Source organism: Salvelinus alpinus, chromosome 20, assembly GCF_045679555.1.
Source record: "Salvelinus alpinus chromosome 20, SLU_Salpinus.1, whole genome shotgun sequence".
NCBI lineage: Eukaryota > Metazoa > Chordata > Actinopteri > Salmoniformes > Salmonidae > Salvelinus > Salvelinus alpinus.
The window spans coordinates 2,517,932-2,542,300 of record NC_092105.1 but is presented as its reverse complement, the minus strand read 5'-3'; the positions used below and the strand labels follow the sequence as shown (position 1 = coordinate 2,542,300).

The window sequence follows — 24,369 nt, the reverse complement described above, 5'->3', positions numbered from 1 at the left end:
CACTACTGTAGGGGGGATATAGAGGACCACTACTGTAGGGGGGATATAGAGGACCACTACTGTAGAACCACTACTGTAGGGGGGATATAGAGGACCACTACTGTAGGGGAGATATAGAGGACCACTACCGTAGGGGGGATATAGAGGACCACTACTGTAGGGGGGATATAGAGGACCACTACTGTAGAGGGAATATAGAGGACCACTACTGTAGGGGGGATATAGAGGACCACTACTGTAGGGGGGGATATAGAGGACCACTACTGTAGGGGGGGGGGGTATAGAGGACCACTACTGTAGGGGGGGATATAGAGGACCACTACTGTAGGAGGGAGAGCTCCACTACTGTAGGGGGATATAGAGGACCACTACTGTAGGGGGGATATAGAGGTCCACTACTGTAGAGGGGATATAAAGGACCACTACTGTAGAGGGGATATAGAGGACCACTACTGTAGGGGGGATATAGAGGACCACTACTGTAGAGGGGATATAGAGGACCACTACTGTAGGGGGGATATAGAGGACCACTACTGTAGAGGGGATATAGAGGACCACTACTGTAGGGGGGATATAGAGGACCACTACTGTAGAACCACTACTGTAGGGGGGATATAGAGGACCACTACTGTAGGGGAGATATAGAGGACCACTACCGTAGGGGGGATATAGAGGACCACTACTGTAGGGGGATATAGAGGACCACTACTGTAGGGGTGATATAGAGGACCACTACTGTAGGGGGGATATAGAGGACCACTACTGTAGGGGGGATATAGAGGACCACTACTGTAGAGGGGGGATATAGAGGACTACTACCGTAGGGGGATATAGAGGACCACTACCGTAGGGGGATATAGAGGACCACTACCGTAGGGGGATATAGAGGACCACTACTGTAGAACCACTAATGTAGGGGGGATATAGAGGACCACTACTGTAGAGGGGGGATATAGAGGAACACTACCGTAGGGGGATATAGAGGACCACTACCGTAGGGGGATATAGAGGACCACTACTGTAGGGGGATATAGAGGACCACTACCGTAGGGGGATATAGAGGACCACTACTGTAGGGGGGATATAGAGGACCACTACTGTAGAGGGGATATAGAGGACCACTACTGTAGGGGGGATATAGAGGACCACTACTGTAGAGGGGATATAGAGGACCACTACCGTAGGGGTGATATAGAGGACCACTACTGTAGAACCACTACTGTAGAGGGGATATAGAGGTCCACTACTGTAGGGGGGATATAGAGGGAGGACCACTACTGTAGGGGGGATATAGAGGTCCACTACTGTAGGGGGGATATAGAGGACCACTACTGTAGGGGGGATATAGAGGACCACTACTGTAGAACCACTACTGTAGGGGGGATATAGAGGACCACTACTGTAGGGGAGATATAGAGGACCACTACCGTAGGGGGGATATAGAGGACCACTACTGTAGGGGGGATATAGAGGACCACTACTGTAGAGGGAATATAGAGGACAACTACTGTAGGGGGGATATAGAGGACCACTACTGTAGGGGGGATATAGAGGACCACTACTGTAGGCGGGGATATAGAGGACCACTACTGTAGGGGGGGGGGTATAGAGGACCACTACTGTAGGGGGGGATATAGAGGACCACTACTGTAGGAGGGAGAGCTCCACTACTGTAGGGGGATATAGAGGACCACTACTGTAGGGGGGATATAGAGGCCCACTACTGTAGAGGGGATATAAAGGACCACTACTGTAGAGGGGATATAGAGGACCACTACTGTAGGGGGGATATAGAGGACCACTACTGTAGAGGGGATATAGAGGACCACTACTGTAGGGGGGATATAGAGGACCACTACTGTAGAGGGGATATAGAGGACCACTACTGTAGGGGGGATATAGAGGACCACTACTGTAGGGGGGATATAGAGGACCACTACTGTAGGGGGGATATAGAGGACCACTACTGTAGGGGGGAGATAGAGGACCACTACTGTAGAGGGGATATAGAGGACCAGTACTGTAGGGGGGATATAGAGGTCCACTACTGTAGGGGGGATATAGAGGGAGGACCACTACTGTAGGGGGGATATAGAGGTCCACTACTGTAGGGGGGATATAGAGGACCACTACTGTAGGGGGGATATAGAGGACCACTACTGTAGAACCACTACTGTAGGGGGGATATAGAGGACCACTACTGTAGGGGAGATATAGAGGACCACTACCGTAGGGGGGATATAGAGGCCCACTACTGTAGGGGGGATATAGAGGACCACTACTGTAGAGGGAATATAGAGGACCACTACTGTAGGGGGGATATAGAGGACCACTACTGTAGGGGGGATATAGAGGACCACTACTGTAGGGGGGGATATAGAGGACCACTACTGTAGGGGGGGGGGGGGTATAGAGGACCACTACTGTAGGGGGGGATATAGAGGACCACTACTGTAGGAGGGAGAGCTCCACTACTGTAGGGGGATATAGAGGACCACTACTGTAGGGGGGATATAGAGGCCCACTACTGTAGAGGGGATATAAAGGACCACTACTGTAGAGGGGATATAGAGGACCACTACTGTAGGGGGGATATAGAGGACCACTACTGTAGAGGGGATATAGAGGACCACTACTGTAGGGGGGATATAGAGGACCACTACTGTAGAGGGGATATAGAGGACCACTACTGTAGGGGGGATATAGAGGACCACTACTGTAGGGGGGATATAGAGGACCACTACTGTAGGGGGGAGATAGAGGACCACTACTGTAGAGGGGAGATAGAGGACCACTACTGTAGAGGGGATATAGAGGACCACTACTGTAGGGGGGATAATAGAGGACCACTACTGTAGGGGGGATATAGAGGACCACTACTGTAGAACCACTACTGTAGAGGGGATATAGAGGTCCACTACTGTAGGGGGGATATAGAGGTCCACTACTGTAGGGGGGATATAGAGGACCACTACTGTAGGGGGGATATAGAGGACTACTACTGTAGAGGGGGATATAGAGGACCACTACTGTACGGGGGGTATAGAGGACCACTACTGTAGGGGGGGTATAGAGGACCACTACTGTAGGGGGGGTATAGAGGACCACTACTGTAGGGGGGATATAGAGGACCACTACTGTAGGGGGGATATAGAGGACCACTACTGTGGGGGGATATAGAGGCCACTACTGTAGGGGGGATATAGAGGACCACTACCGTAGGGGGGATATAGAGGACCACTACCGTAGGGGGGATATAGAGGACCACTACCGTAGGGGGGATATAGAGGACCACTACTGTAGGGGGGGATATAGAGGACCACTACTGTAGGGGGGGGATATAGAGGCCCACTACTGTAGGGGGGGATATAGAGGACCACTACTGTAGGGGGGATATAGAGGTCCACTACTGTAGGGGGATATAGAGGACCACTACTGTAGGGGGGATATAGAGGACCACTACTGTAGAGGGGATATAGAGGACCACTACTGTAGGGGGGATATAGAGGACCACTACTGTAGGGGGGATATAGAGGACCACTACTGTAGAGGGGATATAGAGGACCACTACTGTAGGGGGGATATAGAGGACCACTACTGTAGAGGGGATATAGAGGACCACTACTGTAGGGGGGATATAGAGGACCACTACTGTAGGGGGGATATAGAGGACCACTACTGTAGGGGGGAGATAGAGGACCACTACTGTAGAGGGGAGATAGAGGACCACTACTGTAGAGGGGATATAGAGGACCACTACTGTAGGGGGGATAATAGAGGACCACTACTGTAGGGGGGATATAGAGGACCACTACTGTAGAACCACTACTGTAGAGGGGATATAGAGGTCCACTAGTGTAGGGGGGATATAGAGGACCACTACTGTAGGGGGGATATAGAGGACCACTACTGTAGAGGGGAGATAGAGGACCACTACTGTAGAGGGGGATATAGAGGACCACTACTGTAGGGGGGGTATAGAGGACCACTACTGTAGGGGGGGTATAGAGGACCACTACTGTAGGGGGGGTATAGAGGACCACTACTGTAGGGGGGATATAGAGGACCACTACTGTGGGGGGATATAGAGGACCACTACTGTAGGGGGGATATAGAGGACCACTACTGTAGGGGGGATATAGAGGACCACTACCGTAGGGGGGATATAGAGGACCACTACCGTAGGGGGGATATAGAGGACCACTACCGTAGGGGGGATATAGAGGACCACTACTGTAGGGGGGATATAGAGGACCACTACTGTAGGGGGGATATAGAGGACCACTACCGTAGGGGGGATATAGAGGACCACTACCGTAGGGGGGATATAGAGGACCACTACTGTAGGGGGGATATAGAGGACCACTACTGTAGGGGGGATATAGAGGACCACTACGAATTGTAGAGGTAGTGGTAGACCGATGCGCCACTTGAAACCACATATCCTGAGGCTGCATTTATTGTAGCTGGGGATTATAACAATCAAGGCTAATCTGAAACAAGGCTCCCTAAATTTTATCAGCATATCGAATGCGCGACCCGGGCTGGCAAAACCCTGGATCATTGTTATTCTAACTTCCGAAACGCATATAAAGCAATCCCCCGCCCTCCTTTCGGAAAATCTGACCACGACTCCATTTTGTTGCTTTCAGCCTATAGACAGAAACTAAAACAGGAAGAGCCCGTGCACAGGTCTGTTCAACGCTGGTCCGACCAATCGGTTTCCACGCTTCAAGATTGCTTCGATCACGTGGACTGGGATATGTTCCGGATAGCGTCGGACAATAACATTCCCCAACCAGAAACTGTGGATTGATGGCAGCATTCGCACAAAACTGAAAGCGCGAACCACTGCTTTTAACCAGGGCAAGGTGACCGGAAACATGACCGAATACAACAGTGTAGCTATTCCCTCCGCAAGGCAATCAAACAAGCTAAGCGTCAGTATAGAGACAAAGTAGAGTCGCAATTCAACGGCTCAGACACGAGAGGTATGTGGCAGGGTCTACCGTCAATCACGGACTACAAAAGGAAAACCAGTCCTGTCACGGACCAAGATGTCTTGCTCTCAGACAAACTAAACAACTTCTTTGCTCGCTTTGAGGACAATACAGTGCCACCAAAACCTGCGGGCTCTCCTTCACTGCAGCCAATGTGAGTAAAAGCTTTAAACGTGTTAACACTCGCAAGGCTGCCAGCCCAGACAGCATCCCCAGCCGCATCCTCAGAGCATGCGCAGACCAGCTGGCTGGTGTGTTTACGGACATATTCAATCAATCCTTATCCCAGTCTGCTGTTCCCACATGCTTCACGAGGGCCACCATTGTTCCTGTTCCCAAGAAAGCTAAGGTAACTGAGCTAAATGACTATCGCCCCGTAGTACTCACTTCCGTCATCATGAAGTGCTTTGAGAGACTAGTCAAGGACCAAATCACCTCCACCCTACCTGACACCCTAGACCCACTCCAATTTGCTTACCGACCCAATAGGTCCACAGACGACGCAATCGCAATCACACTGCACACTGCCCTAACCCATCTGGACAAGAGGAATACCTATGTAAGAATGCTGCCCCCTATCCACATCGACGGGATAGTAGTGGAAAAGGTGGAAAGTTCCTCGGTGTACACATCACGGACAAACTGAAATGGTACACCCACACAGACAGCGTGGTGAAGAAGGCGCAGCAGCGCCTCTTCAACCTCAGGAGGCTGAAGAAATTCGGCTTGTCACCAAAAACACTCACAAACTTCTACAGATGCACAATCGAGAGCATCCTGTCGGGCTGTATCACCACCTGGTATGGCAACTGCTCCGCCCACAACTGTAAGGCTCTCCAGAGGGTAGTGAGGTCTGCACAACGCATCACCGGGGGCAAACTACACCTACACCACCCGATGTCACAGGAAGGACAAAAAGATCATCAAGGACAACAACCACCCGAGCCACTGCCTGTTTACTCCGCTATCATCCAGAAGGCGAGGTCAGCACAGGTGCATCAAAGCTGGAACCGAGAGACTGAAAAACAGCTTCTATCTCAAGGCCATCAGACTGTTAAACAGCCATCACGAACATTGAATGGCTGCTGCCAACATACTGACTCATCTCTAGCCACTTAAATAATGAAATATTTAGGCCTCCCGGGTGGCGCAGTGGTCTAGGGCACTGCATCGCAGCGCTAGCTGCACCACCAGAGACTCTGGGTTCGCGCCCAGGCTCTGTCGCAGCCGGCCGCGACTGGGACGTCGGCTGCTTGTGTGCGGCTGCTTGGCCATAGAAACTGATTTCATGAAGCTCCCGACGAACAGTTCTTGTGCTGACGTTACTTCAGCACTCTGCAGTCCCGTTCTGTGAGCTTGTGTGAGCTTGTGTGGCCTACCACTTTGCGTATGAGCCGTTGTTGCTCCTAAACGTTTCAACTTCACAATAACAGCACTTTCAGTTGACCGGGACAGATCTAGCAGGGCAGACATTTGACTAACTGACTCCTATGACGGTGCCACTTTGAATGTCATTGAGCTCTTCCGTACTGGCCATTCTACTGACAATGTTTGTCTATGGAGATCGCATGGCTGTGTGCTCGATTTTATACACCTGTCAGCAACGGGTGTGGCTGAAATAACCGAATCCACTAATGTGAAGGGGTGTCCACTTACTTTCGTGTATTTAAAAAAGCATATCGATAATATTTAAGATAAAAAAACAGTTGAAGAGATTGTAATGATATAAGAAATAATTTATTGTCATGTCTCACCTTGTTCCACATTGTCTACAGTACCATACTGAGCTAGAAGGCCGTCCAAAACCTGAGGGAAAGATGGAACACAATCAATTACACACACACAGTTACTGTCAGTCCTGGGTTACAGCTGAGTTGCTGTTAGTCCTGGGTTACAGCTGAGTTACTGTCAGTCCTGGGTTACAGCTGAGTTACTGTCAGTCCTTGGTTACAGCTGAGTTACTGTTAGCCCTGGGTTACAGCTGAGTTGCTGTTAGTCCTGGGTTACGGCTGAGTTACTGTTAGTCCTGGGTTACGGCTGAGTTACTGTTAGCCCTGGGATACAGCTGAGTTACTGTTAGCCCTGGGATACAGCTGAGTTCCTGTTAGCCCTGGGTTACAGCTGAGTTACTGTTAGTCCTGGGTTACGACTGAGTTACTGTTAGCCCTGGGATACAGCTGAGTTGCTGTTAGCCCTGGGTTACGGCTGAGTTGCTGTTAGCCCTGGGTTACGGCTGAGTTGCTGTTAGCCCTGGGTTACGGCTGAGTTGCTGTTAGCCCTGGGTTACGGCTGAGTTGCTGTTAGCCCTGGGTTACGGCTGAGTTACTGTTAGCCCTGGGTTACGGCTGAGTTACTGTTAGCCCTGGGTTACGGCTGAGTTACTGTTAGTCCTGGGTTACTGTTAGCCCTGGGTTACGACTGAGTTACTGTTAGCCCTGGCGTTACGACTGAGTTGCTGTTAGCCCTGGGATACGACTGAGTTGCTGTTAGCCCTGGGTTACGGCTGAGTTGCTGTTAGCCCTGGGTTACGGCTGAGTTGCTGTTAGCCCTGGGATACGGCTGAGTTACTGTTAGTCCTGGGTTACGGCTGAGTTACTGTTAGTCCTGGGTTACGGCTGAGTTACTGTTAGCCCTGGGATACGGCTGAGTTACTGTTAGCCCTGGGTTACGGCTGAGTTACTGTTAGCCCTGGGTTACAGCTGAGTTGCTGTTAGTCCTGGGTTACGACTGAGTTACTGTTAGTCCTGGGTTACGGCTGAGTTACTGTTAGCCCTGGGATACAGCTGAGTTACTGTTAGCCCTGGGATACAGCTGAGTTCCTGTTAGCCCTGGGTTACAGCTGAGTTACTGTTAGTCCTGGGTTACGACTGAGTTACTGTTAGCCCTGGGATACAGCTGAGTTACTGTTAGCCCTGGGTTACGGCTGAGTTGCTGTTAGCCCTGGGTTACGGCTGAGTTGCTGTTAGCCCTGGGTTACGGCTGAGTTGCTGTTAGCCCTGGGTTACGGCTGAGTTGCTGTTAGCCCTGGGTTACGGCTGAGTTGCTGTTAGCCCTGGGTTACGGCTGAGTTACTTTTAGCCCTGGGTTACGGCTGAGTTGCTGTTAGCCCTGGGTTACGGCTGAGTTGCTGTTAGTCCTGGGTTACGACTGAGTTACTGTTAGTCCTGGGTTACGGCTGAGTTACTGTTAGCCCTGGGATACAGCTGAGTTACTGTTAGCCCTGGGATACAGCTGAGTTCCTGTTAGCCCTGGGTTACAGCTGAGTTACTGTTAGTCCTGGGTTACGACTGAGTTACTGTTAGCCCTGGGATACAGCTGAGTTGCTGTTAGCCCTGGGTTCTGGCTGAGTTGCTGTTAGCCCTGGGTTACGGCTGAGTTGCTGTTAGCCCTGGGTTACGGCTGAGTTGCTGTTAGCCCTGGGTTACGGCTGAGTTGCTGTTAGCCCTGGGTTACGGCTGAGTTACTGTTAGCCCTGGGTTACGGCTGAGTTACTGTTAGCCCTGGGTTACGGCTGAGTTACTGTTAGTCCTGGGTTACTGTTAGCCCTGGGTTACGACTGAGTTACTGTTAGCCCTGGGTTACGACTGAGTTGCTGTTAGCCCTGGGATACGACTGAGTTGCTGTTAGCCCTGGGTTACGGCTGAGTTGCTGTTAGCCCTGGGTTACGGCTGAGTTGCTGTTAGCCCTGGGATACGGCTGAGTTACTGTTAGTCCTGGGTTACGGCTGAGTTACTGTTAGTCCTGGGTTACGGCTGAGTTACTGTTAGCCCTGGGATACGGCTGAGTTACTGTTAGCCCTGGGTTACGGCTGAGTTACTGTTAGCCCTGGGTTACGGCTGAGTTACTGTTAGCCCTGGGTTACGGCTGAGTTACTGTTAGTCCTGGGTTACGGCTGAGTTACTGTTAGCCCTGGGTTACGGCTGAGTTACTTTTAGCCCTGGGTTACGGCTGAGTTACTGTTAGCCCCGGGATACGGCTGAGTTCCTGTTAGCCCTGGGTTACGACTGAGTTCCTGTTAGCCCTGGGTTACGGCTGAGTTACTGTTAGTCCTGGGTTACGGCTGAGTTACTGTTAGCCCTGGGTTACGGCTGAGTTACTTTTAGCCCTGGGTTACGGCTGAGTTACTGTTAGCCCCGGGATACGGCTGAGTTCCTGTTAGCCCTGGGTTACGACTGAGTTCCTGTTAGCCCTGGGTTACGGCTGAGTTACTGTTAGCCCCGGGATACGGCTGAGTTACTGTTAGTCCTGGGTTACGGCTGAGTTACTGTTAGTCCTGGGTTACGGCTGAGTTCCTGTTAGCCCTGGGTTACGACTGAGTTCCTGTTAGCCCTGGGTTACGGCTGAGTTCCTGTTAGCCCTGGGGGACTGTCTGCTCGTCTGTGCGTTAGAGCCCTTGACTGCTGGGTTAGTGTTACTGTTAGGTCTGCTAGGTGTGTGTGGTGACTGCTGGGTTAGTGTTACTGTTAGGCTGTTAAATTTCACTGCTATGCGGATGACACACAGCTGTACATTTCAATGAAACATGGTGAAGCCCCAAAATTGCCCTCCCTGGAAGCCTGTGTTTCAATAAGGAAGTGGATGGCATCAAATGTTTTACTTTTAAACTCGGACAAAACAGAGATGCTTGTTCTAGGTCCCAAGAAACAAAGAGATCTTCTGTTGAATCTGACAATTAATCTTGATGGTTGTACAGTCGTCTCAAATAAAACTGTGAAGGACCTCGGCGTTACTCTGGACCCTGATCTCTCTTTTGACCAACATATCAAGACTGTTTCAAGGACAGCTTTTTTCCATCTACGTAACATTGCAGAAATCAGAAACTTTCTGTCCAAAAATGATGCAGAAAAATGTATCCATGCTTTAGTCACTTCTAGATTAGACTACTGCAATGCTCTACTTTCCGGCTACCCGGATAAAGCACTAAATAAACTTCAGTTAGTGTTAAATACGGCTGCTAGAATCCTGACTAAAACCCCAAAATTTGATCATATTACTCCAGTGCTAGCCTCCCTACACTGGCTTCCTGTTAAGGCTAGGGCTGATTAAGGTTTTACTGCTAACCTACAAAGCATTACATGGGCTTGCTCCTACCTATCTTTCCGAGTTGGTCCTGCCGTACATACCTACACGTACGCTACGGTCACAAGACGCAGGCCTTCTGACTGTCCCTAGAATTTCTAAGTAAACAGCTGGAGGCAGGGCTTTCTCCTATTGAGCTCCATTTTTATGGAATGGTCTGCCTATCCATGTGAGAAACGCAGACTCGGTCTCGACCTTTAAGTCTTTACTGAAGACTCATCTCTTCAGTAGGTCCTATGATGGAGTGTAGTCTGGCCCAGGAGTGTGAAGGTGAACGGAAAGGCTCTGGAGCAACGAACCGCCCTTGCTGTCTCTGCCTGGCCGGTTCCCTTCTCTCTACTGGGATTCTCTGCCTCTAACCCTATTACAGGGACTGAGTCACTGGCTTACTGGTGCTCTTCCATGCCGTCCCTAGGAGGGGTGCGTCACTTGAGTGGGTTGAGTCACTGACGTGGTCTTCCTGTCTGGGTTGGCGCCCCCCCTTTGTTCGTGCCGTGGGGGAGATCTTCGTGGGCTATACTCGGCCTTGTCTCAGAGTAGTAAGTTGGTGGTTGAAGATATCCCTCTAGTGGTGCGGGGGCTGTGCTTTGGCAAAGTGGGTGGGGTTATATCCTGCCTGTTTGGCCCTGTCCGGGGGTATCATCGGATGGGGCCACAGTGTCTCCTGACCCCTCCTGTCTCAGCCTCCAGTATTTATGCTGCAGTAGTTTATGTGTCGGGGGGCTAGGGTCAGTCTGTTATATCTGGAGTATTTGTCATGTCTTATCCGGTGTCCTGTGTGAATTTAAGTATGCTCTCTCTAATTCTCTCTTTCTCCCTTTCTTTCTTTCTCTCTCTTGGGGGACCTGAGCCCTAGGACCATGCCTCAGGACTACCTGGCATGATGACTCCTTGCTGTCCCCAGTCCACCTGGCCGTGCTGCTGCTAAAGTTTCAACTGTGCTGCCTGCGCCTATGGAACCCTGACCTGTTCACCGGACGTGCTACCTGTCCCAGACCTGCTGTTTTCAACTCTCTAGAGACAGCAGGAGTGGTAGAGATACTCTTAATGATCGGCTATGAAAAGCCAACTGACATTTACTCCTGAGGTGCTGACTTGTTGCACCCTCGACAACTACTGTGATTATTATTATTTGACCATGCTGGTCATTTATGAACATTTGAACATCTTGGCCATGTTCTGTTATAATCTCCACCCGGCACAGCCAGAAGAGGACTGGCTACCCCTCATAGCCTGGTTCCTCTCTAGGTTTCTTCCTAGGTTCCTGCCTTTCTAGGGAGTTTTTCCTAGCCACCGTGCGTCTACACCTGCATTGCTTGCTGTTTGGGGTTTTAGGCTGGGTGTCTGTACAGCACTTTGAGATATCAGCTGATGTAAGAAGGGCTTTATAAATACATTTGATTTGATGTCATGATGTCAGAGACAGCTAGATGCCCTCAATCTCACACAAATGATAAAGGAACCCACCAGGTACAACCCTAAATTTGTAAACATGGGCACCCTCATAGACATTATCCTGACCAATTTGCCCTCCAAATACACCTCTGCTGTTTTCAATCAGCATATTAAACATCTCCAATCCAAAATGAAATCTAGAATCGGCTTCCTATTTCGCAACAAAGCCTCCTTCACTCACGCCGCCAAACATACCCTCGTAAAACTGACTATCCTACCGATCCGTTGACTCATAGTGAGGTGACTCAGCTGTGACATGACTTCCTGGCTTTACTCTACAGGTTGCTCTTCTAGCCCTCACCACACCGGGACACTGTCCTAGCCCTCACCACACCGGGACACTGTCCTGGCCCTCACCGCACAGGGACACTGTACTAGCCCTCACTACACCACCACACCGGGACACTGTCCTAGCCCTCACCACACCGGGACACTGTCCTGGCCCTCACCGCACAGGGACACTGTACTAGCCCTCACCGCACAGGGACACTGTACTAGCCCTCACCGCACAGGGACACTGTACTAGCCCGCACCGCACAGGGACACTGTCCTAGCCCTCACCATACCACCACACAGGGACACACTGTCCTAGCCCTCACCACACCGGGACACTGTCCTAGCCCTCACCACACCGGGACACTGTCCTAGCCCTCACCACACCGGGACACTGTCCTAGCCTTCACTACACCACCACACCGGGACACTGTCCTAGCCCTCACCACACCACTACACAGGGACACTCTCCTAGCCCTCACCATACCACCACACAGGGACACACTGTCCTAGCCCTCACCATACAGGGACACACTGTCCTAGCCCTCACCATACAGGGGCACTGTCCTATCCCTAACACAGGGACACTGTCCTAGCCCTCACCACACCACCACACAGGGAAACTGTCCTAGCCCTCACCACACAGGGAAACTGTCCTAGCCCTCACCACACAGGGAAACTGTCCTAGCCCTCACCACACAGGGACACACTGTCCTAGCCCTCACCACACAGGGACACACTGTCCTAGCCCTCACCATATCACCACACAGGGACACACTGTCCTAGCCCTCACCACACAGGGACACTGTCCTAGCCCTCACCATACCACCACACAGGGACACACTGTCCTAGCCCTCACCACACAGGGACACTGTCCTAGCCCTCACTACACAGGGACACACTGTCCTAGCCCTCACCACACCGGGACACACTGTCCTAGCCCTCACGATACCACCACACAGGGACACACTGTCCTAGCCCTCACTACACCACCACACAGGGACACACTGTCCTAGCCCTCACTACACCACCACACAGGGACACACTGTCCTAGCCCTCACCACACCACCACACAGGGACACTGTCCTAGCCCTCACTACACCACCACACAGGGACACACTGTCCTAGCCCTCACCACACGGTGACACTGTCCCAGCCCTCACCACACAGGGACACTGTCCTAGCCCTCACCACACAGGGACACTGTCCTAGCCCTCACCACACAGGGACACTGTCCTAGCCCTCACTACACCACCACACAGGGACACACTGTCCTAGCACTCACCATACCACCACAGAGGGACACTGTCCTAGCCCTCACCACACCACCACACAGGGACACACTGTCCTAGCCCTCACCACACCACCACACAGGGACACACTGTCCTAGCCCTCACCATACCACCACACAGGGACACACTGTCCTAGCCCTCACCACACAGGGACACTGTCCTAGCCCTCACCACACAGGGACACACTGTCCTAGCCCTCACCATACCACCACACAGGGACACTGTCCTAGCCCTCACCACACAGGGACACTGTCCAAGCCCTCACCACACAGGGACACACTGTCCTAGCCCTCACTACACCACCACACAGGGACACTGTTCTAGCCCTCACCACACAGGGACACTGTCCAAGCCCTCACCACACAGGGACACACTGTCCTAGCCCTCACCATACCACCACACAGGGACACTGTCCTAGCACTCACCACACAGGGACACTGTTCTAGCCCTCACCACACAGGGACACTGTCCTAGCCCTCACTACACCACCACACAGGGACACACTGTCCTAGCCCCCACCACACAGGGACACACTGTCCTAGCCCTCACCACACAGGGACACTGTCCTAGCCCTCACCACACAGGGACACTGTCCTAGCCCTCACTACACCACCACACAGGGACACTGTCCTAGCCCTCACCATACCACCACACAGGGACACACTGTCCTAGCCCTCACTACACCACCACACAGGGACACACTGTCCTAGCCCTCACCACACCACCACACAGGGACACACTGTCCTAGCCCTCACCACACAGGGACACTGTCCTAGCCCTCACCATACCACCACACAGGGACACACTGTCCTAGCCCTCACCACACAGGGACACTGTCCTAGCCCTCACTACACAGGGACACACTGTCCTAGCCCTCACCACACAGGGACACACTGTCCTAGCCCTCACCATACCACCACACAGGGACACTGTCCTAGCCCTCACTACACCACCACAGGGACACTGTCCTAGCCCTCACCATACCACCACACAGGGACACACTGTCCTAGCCCTCACCATACCACCACACAGGGACACACTGTCCTAGCCCTCACTACACCACCACACAGGGACACACTGTCCTAGCCCTCACCACACAGGGACACACTGTCCTAGCCCTCACCACACAGGGACACACTGTCCTAGCCCTCACCATACAGGGACACACTGTCCTAGCCCTCACCACACAGGGACACACTGTCCTAGCCCTCACCACACCACCACACAGGGACACACTGTCCTAGCCCTCACCACACAGGGACACTGTCCTAGCCCTCACCATACCACCACACAGGGACACACTGTCCTAGCCCTCACCACACAGGGACACTGTCCTAGCCCTCACTACACAGGGACACACTGTCCTAGCCCTCACCACACAGGGACACACTGTCCTAGCCCTCACCATACCACCACACAGGGACACACTGTCCTAGCCCTTACCACACAGGGACACACTGTCCTAGCCCTCACGATACCACCACACAGGGACACACTGTCCTAGCCCTCACTACACCACCACACAGGGACACTGTCCTAGCCCTCACCACGCAGGGACACTGTCCTAGCCCTCACCACACAGGGACACTGTCCTAGCCCTCACCACACAGGGACACTGTCCTAGCCCTCACCACACAGGGACACTGTCCTAGCCCTCACCACACAGGGACACTGTCCTAGCCCTCACTACACCACCACACAGGGACACACTGTCCTAGCCCTCACCACACCACCACACAGGGACACACTGTCCTAGCACTCACCATACCACCACAGAGGGACACTGTCCTAGCCCTCACCATACCACCACACAGGGACACACTGTCCTAGCCCTCACCACACAGGGACACTGTCCTAGCCCTCACCACACCACCACACAGGGACACACTGTCCTAGCCCTCACCACACAACCACACAGGGACACACTGTCCTAGCCCTCACCACACCACCACACAGGGACACTGTCCTAGCCCTCACCACACAGGGACACTGTCCTAGCCCTCACCATACCACCAAACAGGGACACTGTCCTAGCCCTCACCATACCGGGACACACACACTCTCCTAGCCCTCACCACACCACCACACAGGGACACACTGTCCTAGCCCTCACCATACCACCACACAGGGACACACTGTCCTAGCCCTCACCATACCACCACACAGGGACACACTGTCCAAGCCCTCACCACACAGGGACACACTGTCCTAGCCCTCACCACACAGGGACACACTGTCCTAGCCCTCACCACACAGGGACACTGTCCTAGCCCTCACCACACAGGGACACTGTCTAAGCCCTCACCACACAGGGACACTGTCCTAGCCCTCACCACACAGAGACACTGTCCTAGCCCTCACCACACAGGGACACACTGTCCTAGCCCTCACCACACAGGGACACACTGTCCTAGCCCTCACCACACAGGGACACACTGTCCTAGCCCTCACCACACAGGGACACACTGTCCGAGCCCTCACTACCACACAGGGACACACTGTCCTAGCCCTCACCATACAGGGACACACTGTCCGAGCCCTCACCACACAGGGACACACTGTCCTAGCCCTCACCACCACACAGGGACACACTGTCCTAGCCCTCACCATACAGGGACACACTGTCCTAGCCCTCACCACACCACCACACAGGGACACACTGTCCTAGCCCTCACCACACCACCACACAGGGACACACTGTCCTAGCCCTCACCACACAGGGACACACTGTCCTAGCCCTCACTACACCACCACACAGGGACACACTGTCCTAGCCCTCACCACACAGGGACACACTGTCCTAGCCCTCACCACACCACCACACAGGGACACACTGTCCTAGCCCTCACCATACCACCACACAGGGACACACTGTCCTAGCCCTCACCATACCACCACACAGGGACACACTGTCCTAGCCCTCACCACACAGGGACACACTGTCCTAGCCCTCACCATACCACCACACAGGGACACACTGTCCTAGCCCTCACCACACCACCACACAGGGACACACTGTCCTAGCCCTCACCACACAGGGACACTGTCCTAGCCCTCACCACACCACCACACAGGGACACTGTCCTAGCCCTCACCATACAGGGACACTGTCCTAGCCCTCACCACACCACCACACAGGGACACACTGTCCTAGCCCTCACCACACAGGGACACACTGTCCTAGCCCTCACCACACAGGGACACACTGTCCTAGCCCTCACCACACAGGGACACTGTCCTAGCCCTCACCACACCACCACACAGGGACACACTGTCCTAGCCCTCACCGCACAGGGACACACTGTCCTAGCCCTCACCGCACAGGGACACACTGTCCTAGCCCTCACCACACAGGGACACACTGTCCTAGCCCTCACCACACAGGGACACACTGTCCTAGCCCTCACCGCACAGGGACACACTGTCCTAGCCCTCACCACACAGGGACACTGTCCTAGCCCTCACCATACCACCACAGAGGGACACGGACTAACATATAAGCCACAGACAATCAGAACGAAACAGGTGGTGAGGGCTAACCAAGAAACTGGGTCCTAATAGACACCCACCATGAGTGCTGACCCCAGAAAAGGCTAACTAACATAATAACCCACACCAACTGGTAATACTTTTAATTTAACTTTTATTTAACTAGGCAAGTCAGTTAAGAACAAATTCTTATTTACAATGACATCCTACCAAAAGGCCTCCTGCGGGGCCGGGGGCCTGGGATTAAATATAAAACATATGGAGGTAAAAGCAAGTGGAGCAAATCAAAGAGGGAAACAAGATAAAAGGCTTTGTTTTTATCACACACAGAGGACAAGCTAAACAGGGGTCCCGCTCTTCTAACATCTTTCATGGCCCCTGGAGCTCAGGGCCAGCCGCTCTGGGCCAGCACAGCTGAAACTCTCATGGCCCCTGGAGCTCAGGGCCAGCCGCTCTGGGCCAGCACAGCTGAAACTCTCATGGCCCCTGGACCGCAGGGCCAGCCGCTCTGGGCCAACACAGCTGAAACTCTCATGGCCCCTGGACCGCAGGGCCAGCCGCTCTGGGCCAGCACAGCTGAAACTCTCATGGCCCCTGGACCCCAGGGCCAGCCGCTCTGGGCCAGCACAGCTGAAACTCTCATGGCCCCTGGACCGCAGGGCCAGCCGCTCTGGGCCAACACAGCTGAAACGCTCATGGCCCCTGGACCGCAGGGCCAGCCGCTCTGGGCCAGCACAGCTGAAACTCTCATGGCCCCTGGACCCCAGGGCCAGCCGCTCTGGGCCAGCACAGCTGAAACTCTCATGGCCCCTGGACCCCAGGGCCAGCCGCTCTGGGCCAGCACAGCTGAAACAAAAGACTAACTAACGAGGCGACAGGTCCTACATATCCTGACCAAAAACGAGGATGATTCCAATCAGGGCAAAGCCACACCCAAACAGAACCAACCTCAAAATTGAAATCCAAAACGAAACCGAACAAAACCCCAAAGACTATAACACCAGGCACAGACTGACTGACTGACTGACTGACTGACTGACTGACTCACCTCCCACTGTAGATGAGACGGAATGTTCCTGATCTGGATCTTCCGACTCCTGCAGAGATGAGAGAGGAGGAGGGGATAAAGATTAGTTAACAGCTCAACCACAGGGTCAATCAGGAGCACAGGGTCAAACAGGAGAGAATCCCACTACCTCTGTCCTCCCCATATTGTGGAGAATCCCACTAACTCTGTCCTCCCCATATTGTGGAGAATCCCACTAACTCTGTCCTCCCCATATTGTGGAGAATCCCACTAACTCTGTCCTCCCCATATTGTGGAGAATCCCACTAACTCTGTCCTCCCCATATTGTGGAGAATCCCACTAAATCTGTCCTCCCCATATTGTGGAGAATCCCACTAACTCTGTCCTCCCCATATTGTGGAGAATCCCACTAACTCTGTCCTCCCCATATTGTGGAGAATCCCACTAACTCTGTCCTCCCCATATTGTGGAGAATCCCACTAACTCTGTCCTCCCCATATTGTGGAGAATCCCACTAACTCTGTCCTCCCCATATTGTGGAGAATCCCACTAACTCTGTCCTCCCCATATTGTGGAGAATCCCACTACCTCTGTCCTCCCCATATTGTGGAGAATCCCACTAACTCTGTCCTCCCCATATTGTGGAGAATCCCACTAAGGTGTATGCAGGAGATCAACAGCCAAGGAAGCAGGTCAAACACACAGGCCTCTGGAACCATATAATTAGTATGATTCTAGAATGATCCATTGTAATTCTATGTCTGGAACTGCCATCATACTACGGCAGACCTGACTAGCTTATGTGACACCAACCCCAACTTCACATGGACAGAGAAAATAACAATCCATTACAACAAGCAGGGATTGAAATGGCATGTGGTGAAATAAACTTGATAATCATTTCCCAAAAGTTTCACCACAAATCCACCATAATTACTGTCATAACAGTATTGAAAATACATACAAAAATATACAAATGTTTTCCTATTTTACCAAATCAAAGTTGAATATCAGATGCTCACTTCTCTCTAACATTTTGATCAAGTCTGAAAGTAGTGAGACAGAAATGGATATCAATACACATGAAGACAGTGTGGCCTTCCATGCCATGTGCTTATTCCAGGGAGTGGCATAGAGGTGAACATAGGCAGCATTGATGCGTCCATGACACAGGCCTGCAAATCATATGGAGACAGTCCTCTAAGCACTGGTGCAAAAGGAAGGTTTTTGAAAGGGCTACACAAGATATATATATATATATACAGTATATATATATACAGTACCAGTCAAAAGTTTGGACACACCTACTCATTCCAGGGTTTTTCTTTATTTCTACTACTTTCTACATTGTAGAATAATAGTGAAGACATCAACTATGAAATAACACATATGGAATCATGTAGTAACCAAAAAAGTGTTAAACAAATCAAAATATATTTATATATAAGGGCTATTTGACCAAGAAGGAGAGTGATGGAGTGCTGCATCAGATGACTTGGCCTCCACAATCAGCCAACCTCAACCCAATTGAGATGGTTTGGGATGAGTTGGACCGCAGAGTGAAGGAAAAGCAGCCATCAAGTGCTCAGCATATGTGGGAACTCCTTTAAGACTGTTGGAAAAGCATTCCAGGTGAAGCTGGTTGGTAGAATGCCAAGAGTGTGCAAAGCTGTCATCAAGGCGAAGGCTACTTTGAAGAATCTAAAATCTAAAACATATTTTGATTTGTTTAACACTTTTTTGGTTACTACATGATTCCATAGTCCATTGACATCTTCACTATTATTCTATAATGTAGAAAATACATTGTGTCCAAACTTTTGACCTCAGATCCTCAAAAAGTTCTACAGCTGCACCATCGAGAGCATCCTGACTGGTTGCATCACTGCCTGTTATGACAACTGCTCAGCCTCTGACCGCAAGGCACTACGGAGGGTAGTGCTTATGGCCCAGTACATCACTGGGGCCAAGCTTCCTGTCATCCAGGACCTCTATACCAAGCGGTGTCAGAGGAAGGCCCTAAAAATTGGCAGAGACTCCAGCCACCCTAGTCATAGCCTTTTCTCTCTGCTGCCGCACAGCAAGAGGTACCGGAGTGCCAAGTCTAGGTCCAAATGGCTTCTTAACAGCTTCTACCCCCAAGCTATAAGACTCCTGAACAGCTAATCAAAGGGCCACCCAGACTATTTGCATTGCCCCCCCCCTCTTTTTACTCTGCTGCTATTCTGTTTGTTATCTATGAATAGTCACTTTAACTCTACCTACATGTACATAATACCTCAATTATCTCGACTAACCGGTGCCCCCGCACATTGACTCTGTACCGGTACCTCCTGTATATAGCCTTGCTATTGTTATTTTACTGCTGCTCTTTAATTATTTGTTACTTTTATTTTAAATGTTTTACTTATCTATTTTTTTTTAACCTGCTCACAAAAAGGTCTGTGCACAGCCCTGTCCCTGGCCCTGCCTTGGCCCTGGCCCTGCCTTGGCTCTGGCCCTGCCTTGGTCCTGGCCATGTCAGATGGGTATTCTGCATGCAGGAGAGGCTACCAGCATTGGAGAGAGGGGGAGATGGGGGAAGAAACACATAAAGCAGAGGTCACGTATCCTTCCCAAACAAGGGGTTTGAATATTTACCTTAATGTCAAACAATGCAGTCTTTTGGAAATCCCTGAGGTGGTGCATGAGGAAGGGAATTGTTGCTTCAAACGTGATCATGTTGAGGACGTGATACCGTTTTTTCACGCTATTGCGCCATTCAGTTTACATTATCATTCATTCCAACAGGCCCAAGCAATAGGTCTACAGATATTACTGTTAGATCTAACTATAGACCATTAGGTATCAACTAAATGTTTCTGAGCCAATTAATCAATCATTGTTTCTGAGGCAATGAATCAATCAGTGTTTCTGAACCAATTAATCAATTAATCAATCAGTGTTTGAGCCAATGAATCAATCAGTGTTTCTGAGCCAATGAATCAATCAGTGTTTCTGAACCAATTAATCAATCAGTGTTTCTGAGCCAATGAATCAATCAGTGTTTCTGAACCAATGAATCAATCAGTGTTTGAGCCAATGAATCAAAACTAACTCCAAAAAAACAGCACACAAAATGAACTACAAAGTGCTGACAAATGTATGCATATGTGTTTATCATCTAGTATTTGTATGGGCCACCTAAAACCAGGAGTAGGCTCTGAACATAGTATTTGTACGGGCCACCTAAAACCAGGAGTAGACTCTGAACATAGTATTTGTACGGGCCACCTAAAACCAGGAGTAGACGCTGAACATAGTATTTGTACGGGCCACCTAAAACCAGGAGTAGACTCTGAACATAGTATTTGTATGGGCCACCTAAAACCAGGAGTAGACTCTGAACATAGTATTTGTATGGGCCACCTAAAACCAGGAGTAGGCTCTGAACATAGTATTTGTATGGGCCACCTAAAACCAGGAGTAGGCTCTTAACATAGTATTTGTACGGGCCACCTAAAACCAGGAGTAGACTCTGAACATAGTATTTGTACGGGCCACCTAAAACCAGGAGTAGGCTCTGAACATAGTATTTGTACGGGCCACCTAAAACCAGGAGTAGGCTCTGAACATAGTATTTGTACGGCCCACCTAAAACCAGGAGTAGGCTCTGAACATAGTATTTGTACGGGCCACCTAAAACCAGGAGTAGACTCTGAACATAGTATTTGTACGGGCCACCTAAAACCAGGAGTAGGCTCTGAACATAGTATTTGTACGGGCCACCTAAAACCAGGAGTAGGCTCTGAACATAGTATTTGTACGGCCCACCTAAAACCAGGAGTAGGCTCTGAACATAGTATTTGTACGGGCCACCTAAAACCAGGAGTAGGCTCTGAACATAGTATTTGTACGGGCCACCTAAAACCAGGAGTAGACTCTGAACATAGTATTTGTACGGGCCACCTAAAACCAGGAGTAGGCTCTGAACATAGTATTTGTACGGGCCACCTAAAACCAGGAGTAGACTCTGAACATAGTATTTGTACGGGCCACCTAAAACCAGGAGTAGGCTCTGAACATAGTATTTGTACGGGCCACCTAAAACCAGGAGTAGGCTCTGAACATGGATTACAGCATTCACTGAGGCCATTGAAACAGGAAGTGCTACACTTCGCCCATTTTATATATAATAAATGTATAAAGTGTTATTCCATTGCATTTACATCAAAAATGTTATATATAAAACTACTTGTGGACTGATACAAATACTTAGATAATATATGCATTACTAACAAAACAAATCAACAGAAACAACATGTCACTCCGTTACACAGCTATGCTACAGGTTTGAGGACAGTTGGCCCAGCGTCGTCCGGGTTTGGCCGGTGTAGGCGTCATTGTAAATAAGAATTTGTTCTTAACTAACTTGCCCAGTTAAATAAAGTTTCAATACAATGAAAACAAAACAGACAGGGACAACAGACAGATAGACTAGGTGATCAGATATAAAGAAACATGAATAAATAAATAAAATTACCTTAGCTTTTTAGGAACAGAGTAGTCTACCTCAAGCACCTTCCCATGTAATTCAACTTTCCCTGTAAGGATGAGACGAATATGACATTGTTAACAATGTAATATTGCATATGGCTACTGTAGCATGTTGCCATTGACAAGACTGATACTGTCAGCAATAAGGATCTGCTTTTCTTTGTAAAGAATGTAAGATTAGAGGTGAGCCTTGGAGAGAGAGGAATGCCTTGCTCTCTATGGCTATGTGTTCTTTACGTCCATACATCTGTTGTGTTTCTGTGTAGAACTACTAAACTCCGACATGTTTCCCTCTGCTTGCAGCCTTGTCTTAGTGGCCTGGCGCAGCTCAGAATAAGCCTCTCACCTCGTCCCCCCTGCTACCTGTTTATTCGTTCTTATCTCCGGACCCCCATCACATACCTTTAAGACACCTCGTAAAAACATACCCAGGCATCATAGGAACATGACTTTGACACATTCTCTACGGTTACTTTGGTCGGTTCTTTTCAATAAAATCAAGAAAAATATACTGAAAAATAATGATGCCTACCCGAACATCAGAGCATCCCGTGCATTCCAATGGTTGATTACAAAGTAGCGCCCCTCTGTCATTTCCAAAATATAACTATTATGCGATAATTACGTTACAATGAGTCCTGTTTTAGTTACGCAGGGATGACATTTGTGAGTGTGTATGATCTGTAATTCGCGATATATTTGTTTGACCATGACGGAGTGAGTGCGAGTCAACTCTGGCACCGATGCAACAGCGCGTATCCAATACAGTCCCGAGCCAAAAACTGGCAAGGTAATAATTATTATTTATCATTTATTTTCCCAATAATTGTTTTGAGCGTTTCAGCCCAGTCGCGGAGACATTCCTGCATCAGCCCCTGCAGATAGACACTTACCAGAGAGTGTCTCAATAGCTTTTATGGCCCAGTTTTGGTCGGGGAAGTCCACAAAAGCATAGCCGGATTTGAGCAGAACCTGCCCGGCCCCAGGAAGCTTCTTCTCGCCAAAGAGCTGATTCAAGTCCTCGACAGTGACCAAAGGACTCAAATTCCCCACATATAGTTTGTTCATGATCTTAAGGCAAATCTTTGATATGGAATCAAATCACAGGGAAATGAAATTCAACTGTAAAGTATTTTTTTTAAATAAGAAAATACAAAATAAAATAGAAAAATCTGGCAGAAAAAAGCAATCACCCCCCCAGATGCAGTCGACCCCCAGCTCGAAATGTGCTCCTGGACAAACTATTTTTACTGGGATTGAAAAGTGTCGTTACGACACCACTCTGGAGCCAACAAGCGCCGCCTCTAAATACAATCTGACTGAAAATATAAAAACAATCGTTTGGAGATGTTTATTAGACCGGAGCATCAGCGCTTCCACATCGTGGCCAGCAGGCAGGTATAGAGGTGGCATCAGGACCATATGGAAGGTTAACCAGGGGTTGGATCAGTAGCGCCTGGAGGGGTTAACTGAACTGTAAACCCCTCCACTGCTACGCCTGGGCGATAGTGAAACGTGGCAGGTACGGTAGGCTACTAAAACAATCAGTCCTTGATTAATATCATGCGTCACATTATGACACTGACTCCCATGAGAGGAGCAGAGAGAAATAAAAGGTAAATTACTTAAATCACAAACATATGGGTTTTGACGGCAAAACGTGTCCTCCAAAAAGTATTCCTCTGATGGACGTTGTCTGGAGATGGCTGGCATTAATGTTCACACCTGGCCGGATGTCGGATAATCTGGACCATTCAATACATACATTAATAACCCCTGGTTAGACCGGCTCTATTGATGAAGGCACAGGAGAAGGGATGGAGCTGCTCGCCCCTAGCCCTTACTGAAGTCTCGCCGGCCAGTCACAGAGGCTGCATGGCGCTGAACAGCCAAGCAGGGCGACTCTCCTTTACAGAGGAACACGCCCACACGCACGGTAAAGTACTGCCATGTTTATGGAAGTAGTTGAGAGGTTCCAGGTGGATTATGTAGACTGGCTAGGCCCAAACACTGCTCTGTGTAGGTCTATAGTTCCATTGAATGAACACCTGCCATGGCATGGAATCCCTTGAGCATAGGTGTTACAATGTTTCCACACATTGTGATAAAGATTAGCACAGTAATCATTAAATGCAATGCTTCCATCATCCGCACAACAAGCCTGTTACTCTCTGGGTTTCCAAACCAGCCAACCAAAGCCTGGACAATTTAACATTT

At 50.3% G+C, this 24,369-nt stretch overlaps 1 protein-coding gene across 4 annotated transcripts in view; it reads right to left on the bottom strand.

Moving 5' to 3' along the window:
* The window catches only part of igf2bp2a (insulin-like growth factor 2 mRNA binding protein 2a), a 121,601-nt gene extending 97,571 nt beyond the window's left edge, over positions 1 to 24,030 (bottom strand). For all 4 annotated transcript variants that reach the window (XM_071354317.1, XM_071354315.1, XM_071354316.1 and 1 more), the window contains exons 1-4: positions 23,046 to 24,030; positions 22,139 to 22,199; positions 17,637 to 17,685; positions 6,755 to 6,806 (exon numbers count right to left, since the gene is read on the bottom strand). In XM_071354317.1, coding sequence (XP_071210418.1) covers positions 6,755 to 6,806; positions 17,637 to 17,685; positions 22,139 to 22,199; positions 23,046 to 23,220 — 337 coding nt within the window. In that variant the 5' untranslated portion in view covers positions 23,221 to 24,030. The remainder of the gene's footprint in view (positions 1 to 6,754; positions 6,807 to 17,636; positions 17,686 to 22,138; positions 22,200 to 23,045) is intronic.
* Positions 24,031 to 24,369: the final 339 nt, after the last annotated feature.